The sequence below is a fragment of the Anarrhichthys ocellatus genome, unplaced genomic scaffold (genome assembly GCF_004355925.1).
Source record: "Anarrhichthys ocellatus isolate YVR2014 unplaced genomic scaffold, GSC_Weel_1.0 scaffold2335, whole genome shotgun sequence".
Lineage (NCBI taxonomy): Eukaryota > Metazoa > Chordata > Actinopteri > Perciformes > Anarhichadidae > Anarrhichthys > Anarrhichthys ocellatus.
This window is the reverse complement of record NW_022282309.1, coordinates 1-7,946: the sequence shown is the minus strand read 5'-3', so window position 1 is coordinate 7,946 and position 7,946 is coordinate 1. Positions and strand designations below refer to the sequence as shown.

Below are 7,946 nucleotides of genomic sequence, written 5' to 3'. Positions count from 1 at the left end.
ACGGCTGTGTCTTGGTGCAAGAAAATACACAGCGTTTAATATGTGTTAGTTTTCATCTTCTTTGGTTTCCCATCAGGCTGTTCACTGTTGTGTTAAAAAGTGTGACTGTAATCATGCATCCTGGTTAGAAACTGTCTCCTCTCTTCTGTGTGTAAGGTTCCCCCTCAAAAAACCTCAGCTCACCTGTGAATGGGTAAACAGCCTGGGGATGAAGAACTTCATCCCGACCGCCCACACATGCCTCTGCTCGGAGCACTTCAGGGCCGATTGCTTCAGGGACCTCAACGGCAAAAAGTTTCTGAGGGTGGATGCGGTACCCACCATTTTCAGCCATGGGCAGGATTCATCAAAGGTGTTGTATAAACTATTCCTTTCTAACAGTCATCCTGTTTTATCTCATGTGAAGCGACTCTATAACTGAATATTCCCCCAGATTGATCTTCGTAAATGAGGGGTGATACCACAAACTTATCACAAACGAATGTAATGATGTTGCACATCAGATTAAACGGTAGAACCTGGGCTACAATAATATGTAAGCCGTCTTTACATGCTCCAAACACCAACTAAATTAATTACTAAATATCAAAATCCATATAGCGCTGCCTAGTAAACTCACTCACCACACATCTGGCTCTACCGCTGTGGTACAATACACACACGATATCTTAAAATAAACAGACACTCCACAGATTCCGGATATATACATCAAATCCAGCTACAAATTTGATTCAAATGAGGTGTCATTCACTCAGATCGACCAATCCGTTGCAGAGATATAGTCGTGCATATTTATAAGCATCCTGCGAGACGAAAATCGGCATTGAGCACTGGGACCTATAACGCACAGCATCCACTTGTTTTAACGTTGTGTGTCTAACTTTTACGGTTGTTTTTCCCTACTTTGTTGGAATTTATTTTGTGAAAGAAGTCGGAACAAGGACCAAAGAAAAAGTTCACTCCGGTGGAAATCCTGAAAATACTGGAGGACGACCCTGGGAACCTCCTTTGTCTGAGTGATTCATCGTCGGATGACGAGGATCTGGTGCATCCCGAAAAAACACACGACACCAGTAGTGAATCGGATTACCGTCTTCCATCATCGGAAAGGTATGGATTGTCTTGTAAATGTTATATTTATCGATTTATTGGTGTCGAATTCTATATCTATCTAGCTGTGTGTGTGTGTGCCAAGTTTATTGCATTTATGTTTACATATATTACAATTTCAGAACCAGACCACTGAATGCATATATTTATTTTTCTTCCACATTTGGGTTTACAGTGATGAGGATGACGAGGACTCTCTTGCCAGAGTCCCAGAACCTTCAAGTGCCCCACGGCCAACACGTCCACAATCGGCTCCAGAACCATCACACCCTCAGCCAGGCCCAGAAGCATCTGCTCCCCCCACGACTCTACACACCCAGTCGTTAGCACCTCAGTCACCTCAGTCGGACCCAGCAGCACCTCCCCCGACCACTCGGTGGAAGAGAGGACGCCCCTCTCTCAGAACTTCTGCTCCAGCTACCAAGCGTGTAAAAAGTAGGTTGGCTTCTACAGAGGAGGAGGAGGATGACGACGACGACGACGACGACAGGTGGCATGACAGAGAGGAGGAGTGCATCAAACCTGACCCTCCCAAGTTCATGCCGGCCAGGATCCCAGGCCCCACATGTGACACCACCACAGCATGGTCTCCTATCGGCCTCTTCCAGCTTTTTTTCCCTGCAAATGTTGTCCAAAAAATCATTGACAACACAAATGCCAATGCTGCCAAAAGAAGGCAAGCTGGGAAAAAATTCACCTGGGAAGTGCTCACGATGAAGGACTTCTACACGTTCCTCGCCGTCATCCTTTTCACTGGCTTTGTGACGGTCCACCACAGGTCAGATTACTGGAGGAAGAAATGGCCGTACAACTTCCAGTTCCCCGGTGACCACATGACACGGGACCGCTTTGAGTCCATTTTGTGGTCACTTCACCTTAGTGACCCAAAAGAGGACGAGGAAAACGACAAAAAAAGGAACACTGCCGAGTACGACCATCTGTTCAAGATCAAGCCGCTCTACACAGAGATTGCGAACGCCTGCAAAGCCAATTTCCAGCCGCATCAGAATCTGTCCATTGATGAGCGGATGGTCTTAAGCCAAGCAGCCAGCATGAAGGACAAGCTCACAAAGTGGGGTTACAAACTGTTTGTGCTGTCGGATACGTCGATTGGCTATACGTGGAATTTCTTTGTCCACACAGGCAAAAGTGAGTCCGCCACAGGCCACAGTGTGAGTTACTCAGCAGTGATGGACCTTTTGCCTTTTCCTCTCCTTGGCGGCGGCTACTTGTTGTACACAGACGATTTCTACACAAGCCCTGCGCTCTTCACCGATCTGTCCAAAAAGAACATTGGCTGTTGTGGGACCATCAGGAAAAATCGAACTGGCTTCCCTAAGACCCAGACCAACGACCTGCCCAAAAAGGCTGAGAGGGGGGACATGCGTTGGATCCGGAGTGGCAAACTCCTCTTCGTGAAGTGGATGGACATGAGAGAGGTAATGATGTGTTCCACAGTGCATCAGGCCTACAGTGGACAGACTGTGAGGAGAAAGGTGAAGGAGGCTGGGGTGTGGCAGAACAAGTCAATACCAGTTCCGGACTGCCTCGTGGACTACAATCACAACATGGGTGGTATGGATTTGTGCGATGCACTGATCGAATTTTACAGCGTCCGCCACAAGACAATGACGTGGTACATGACTTTTTTTTACCACTTTGTGGACATCGCTGTTGTGAACAGTTATCTTTTGCACAAGGAGCTGTTCAAGTTGAGGCAGGACCCTACCCAGATGGACCCCTTCACCCACAAGGCCTTCAGGGAGAAGTTGGCCAAGGAGATGCTGGAGTTTGCTGAAGGCTCAGCACCCCCCTCCACCACCACCACCTCCTCCCCCTCCACCACTTGCATGCCCATGTTTTTCGACAGCGAGGAAACAAGGGTCAGGAAGTATTGCAAGAGGTGCCAGGATACTGGAATGCTGAGGGTGAAGACATCCACTTGTTGCAGGAAGTGTAAGGTTCCTCTCTGCCTCACCTCCAAAAAGAACTGCTTCCAGCTGTGGCACGATGGACAATAACTTCCTGATGGATGGACCCCACCCAGACAAAAGTCAAAGTCAGCTTTATTGTCAATTTCTCACTATGTACCGAACATACAGAGGAGTTGAACAAACGTTTCTCTCCAGTCCAACATATAAAGTGAATACAGATAATGAAGTGCAAATAGATTAAAAAAAACATTTAGAAACACTATCATTCTGTATTTAGCAGCAGTCAGACATAGGGAGTCTTAAAAGAGAGGAGGGAGAGAGTTCAGCTTCCTAACAGCCTGGTGGACGAAGCTGTTTGAAAGTCTGGTGGTGCGAGCACGGAGGCTCCGGTATCTTCTCCCAGAGGGCAGGAGGCTGAAGAGACTGTGTGAGGGGTGCGCACAATCATGGTCACTTTGCGGGTGAGCCGGTGTTATATATGTCCTGCAGGGAGGGGAGTGAGGCGCCAATGATCCTTCCAGCTGTGTTCACTATGCGCTGCAGACAAAGGCCTTCAGCCACAAGACCTAAATGATGTAAATACTTTGTTGGTTTTACCTTTTTGTTTTTACAGTTTGTATTGTTACAAATGTTTACAGTTTGCTCAAATTAAATCTCTTCCATTTGGATGAAACATTCAGTTGGTTTGTGTGGTTGTTTTTTGAATGGGGAAAATATGTATTTGGATGTATTTAACACCATTAGTAATATACAAGTGAAATATATATAGTTTGGTCCATGAGAAAATTCAAATGGCACACATGATGCCCAAATGCCCATTTTGGAAACCTCGCCTGACCTCGCTGTACTAAAACTGCTCTAATTTTGTTCTGCTTCACTTTATCAAAGTCAAACTTTGCAGAGAGATCTGGTTGCAGGTTGTTTTTTTTAAACAAAGTAGAATGAGGCGATATCGTGGTGTTAACTTTTATGACCACGAAACATGAGGCCCAGATACTGATGAGATGATGAGGTCAAAGAGCTTCAGGAAGAGGAGGCTGTTTGTGTAGCGCAGCTTGATGCAGGGCTGAGATGTGAGTGGAGCTGGGCCTGGATAAAGGTGGAGGTCAAAACAGACGTGAAGGGAGAGCAGTACAGCTTCCCGCTGTCACAGTATTTTAAATACATTGATAAGGCAGGGTATGCTAAATGCAGCCTCTGCTCCAAGGAGATAAACTACAGCAACAAGGGCTCACATGCTCTCTCATCACACTGCCAGACACAGTACACTGGCTGTGGTTATTACAGTGAACAAACAGTCCCAACAGTCCCACGTGCAGTTGTTCCCAAGGGCCCTGAAGTAATGAGAGGGTTAAGGTGCCTGTACCTTCATTTCAGCGGGTTGCTAATGCAGAGGTGTGTATAGATCACAGCTATTATTTTACTCTTGATAAACTACAAGCCAAGAGCCCCCCACTCCATGAATGACCTCCGCCTGGCAGACGAGCTGAACGAGTTCTACTGTTGCTTTGACAGACAATGGGACAGCCCTGACTCCATCCCCCACAGCTCCATCAACCAGCCCCAGACCACCGGGTCCCTCTCCCCCAGCCCAGCAGGGGCCCATGCCTCTGTACCACCCATCACAGTGTCCCCCCCGCCCCCCTCCCCAGTAACGACTCTCTATTCGGGAGAGTGACGTCAACAGGCTTTTTAAAAAACAGAACCCCCACAAAGCAGCCGGCCCAGACTCAGACTCAGTCTCCACCCTGAAGCATTGGGCTGATCAGCTGTCTCCGGTGTTCACAGACATCTTCAACACCTCCCTGGAGACATGCCACGTACCAGCCTGCTTCAAGGCCTCCACCATCATCCCCGTCCCCAAAAAACCTAGGATCACAGGACTCAATGACTACAGGCCCGTCGCCCTGACCTCTGTGGTCATGAAGTCTTTTGAGGGCCTTGTTCTGTCCCACCTCAAAACCCTCACCGACTCACTCCTGGACCCCCTGCAGTTTGCCTACAGAGCCAACAGATCTGTAGATGATGCAGTCAACATGGCCCTTCACTTCATCCTCCAGCATCTGGACTCCTCAGGAACCTGCACCAGGATCCTGTTTGTGGACTTCAGCTCTCCCTTCAACACCATCATCTTGTCTCTGCTGCATGACAAGCTCTCCCAGCTGCACGTGCCCGTCTCCACCTGCAAGTGGATCAGAGACTTCCTGTCTGACAGGAAGCAGCATGTGAAGCTAGGGAAACATGTCTCAGCCTCTCGGGCTATCAGCACCGGTTCCCCCTAAGGATGCGTTCTTTCCCCTCTGCTCTTCTCCCTGTACACCAACAGCTGCACCTCCAGTTACCAGTCCGTCAAGCTCCTGAAGTTTGCGGATAACACCCCCCCTCATTGGACTCATCTCTGGTGGGGATGAGGTCAGCCTACAGGTGGAAGATTGACCATCTGGTGACCTGGTGTGGTCTGAACCACTTAGAGCTCTAAAGACAGTGGAGATGGTTGTGGACTCCCCCGTTGACGCTGTGGAGTCCTTCCGCTTCCTGGGCTCCACCATAACCCAGGACCTCAAGTGGGACCCTAACATCAGCTCCATCACCATGAAGGCTCAGCAGAGGATGTACTTCCTGAGGCAGCTGAAGACATTCAACCTGCCAAAGACAATGATGGTGCATTTCTACAGAGCCATCATTGAGTCCATCCTCTGCTCCTCCATCACGGTCTGGTACGCCGTAGCCACTGCCAAGGACAAGGGCAGGCTGCAGCGCATCATTCGCTCTGCTGAGAAGGTGATTGGCTGCAATCTGCCATCCCTCCATGACCTGTTTGCTTTTAGGACCCTGAAGCGGGCAAGAAGGATTGTAGCCGACCCCTCTCACCCTGGACACTTCCATCTGGTAGGAGGCTGAGGTCCATCAGGACCAATACCTCATGACACATGAACAGTTTCTTCCCGTCCGCAGTCGGGCTCATTAACAGACCCCCACTGACTCTGTCATCCCCAGGACAATTTCCTACCGGTCACTCCCCTGCACATCCCTTCTATTACACTCAACACTTTTACACTACACTTACATCTCACTTGTTTATAGTGCTGTTATCTGTTCGTTTGTGCACTTTATTTTATATTTTACTTTATTTTATATTTTTCTGTAAATTTTAATGTTTCTACTTTGCACTGTTGATTGTTGTTGATTGTTGTTAAATGTTATGCACCTCCCATCACGTCAAATTCCTTGTATGTTCAACATGCCATATCAATAAACGGTTCTGATTCTGATTCTACTTTAGCCAGAGTAGATTATCATTTTAATTTAAATAATTGAACTGGATTGAATGCATATTAATTGCAAATAGAAGATAGGCCACAATTCTAACAGCTTTACAGTAACAGTGGAAGTTAATATGAAGCCATACAGTAGCAGGGTTCAATGAAGACTAATCACTTTATTTTGTACAGGCGATGGTTCTCGCTACTCTTGCTATCTTGTTTTTATATGACTAAAACTTTTGAAAATGATAATAAAGGTTAATAATAATAGAGCTGAAATACTGATTAATAACTGAATAATAAATTAGTTTTTTGCTTAAAGTAAATGTCTTATTACTTAATTTTCTTCTCAAAGTACACCAGAATGCTACATTTTAAAGCTCATATTTAAAATACAATTCTCCTGGCGGAGCATGTGGCCGTCACTCCACCTTCTTGTGAAACATAGAAACACGCACAAAAGCAAACAGCTACTGGTGAAGCATCTTACATGTCCGAGGTTATAATGTAACCTCGGACATGTAAGTATTTCTCTTTTACCTGATCGAGCACAGGCAGTATGTGTCTGGAGATATGTTCAGCACATGTACAACAGAGAAAAATCTCTCGTAATATTAATATCAGTATCTAACCTCAAAGAGCAAATATGCCAGTTTCTACAACCACCGACATTGACCAATTAAAAAAAATCCATCGTTTGAGATTTATACATTTCTCTACTCGCAGCAGCTTAAAGCGGCATGTGAGATGATGGCCATAGTTATTGCCTTGCAGTGGGTAGAGGACGTCAGGCCAGAGAGAGTGGTGATTGCATCAGATTCATGTGCAGTACTGACGAGTTTGAAATTTTGCCACTCCAGATGCAGAGAGGATTTACTGTATGAAAGCACTATTCAAAATCCATCAAATGCGGATAGCGGTTAAATTTGTGTGGGTCCCTGCCCATGTTGGAGTCGATGGCAATGAGAAGGCTTTGAAGAGTGGGAAAAATATTGTTAATGTAAATATAAGTAAGTCAGAAGCTAAAGTGGTGATTAAGGGACAAATCAAAAAGATATGGCAGACTGAATGGAATAAAGGGAGCAAAGGACGATATCTGTTTAAAAATAAACCACTGGTTGGGAGTGCAGGTCCTAGTGGACGAAATAGAAAAGAGGAGAGGGTAATGACAAGATTAAGGAATGGACATACTGGTCTTAACAGTTCCCTCTGTGTTATTGGAAAACATAATAATGGAATGTGTGAATTTTGTGATGAAGAGGAAACTGTGGACCATATTTTAGTGTCATGTCAGAGGTACGAGGCAGAGAGAGAAGTATTAAAAAGTGGTCTAAGAGAGATGGGAGAGGAGAATATAATTGATATATTAAAGAAAAGCTTTGGTGAAGAGTGTTGGAAGCCTCTTTTGGAGTTTTTGGAGTCAACAAGACTAGTGAATGGAATTTGAGAATTATATTTATTTTATTTTGTTTTGGTTTATTTTATTTTGTTTTATTTTGTGTTTGTTTGTTTGGTTTTCGTATTAGAGAATTACTTTCCTTAGTCCACACTCCAGATTAGTGGGTGGCGGTAATGCACCTAAAAGTTGTTTGCCAACCGCCATTAAAAACAAAAGAAGAAGAAGAAGAAGAAGAAGAAG

The 7,946-nt window shown here is 45.7% G+C and overlaps 1 protein-coding gene across 2 annotated transcripts; it reads left to right on the top strand.

Annotated features, from left to right (window-relative positions):
- The first annotated feature begins 110 nt into the window (after positions 1 to 110).
- LOC116378275 (piggyBac transposable element-derived protein 4-like) lies at positions 111 to 3,295 on the top strand. 2 transcript variants are annotated; one of them, XM_031840117.1, is made up of 3 exons: positions 111 to 352; positions 929 to 1,110; positions 1,286 to 3,295. In XM_031840117.1, exons 1-3 carry the CDS (start codon positions 209 to 211, stop codon positions 3,129 to 3,131), a joined length of 2,172 nt encoding a protein of 723 aa, XP_031695977.1. In that variant the 5' UTR covers positions 111 to 208; the 3' UTR covers positions 3,132 to 3,295. The 2 variants fall into 2 exon arrangements, with proteins under 2 accessions (XP_031695977.1, XP_031695978.1); XM_031840118.1 differs by having other exon boundaries at positions 112 to 352; positions 932 to 1,110.
- The last annotated feature ends 4,651 nt before the right edge of the window (positions 3,296 to 7,946 follow it).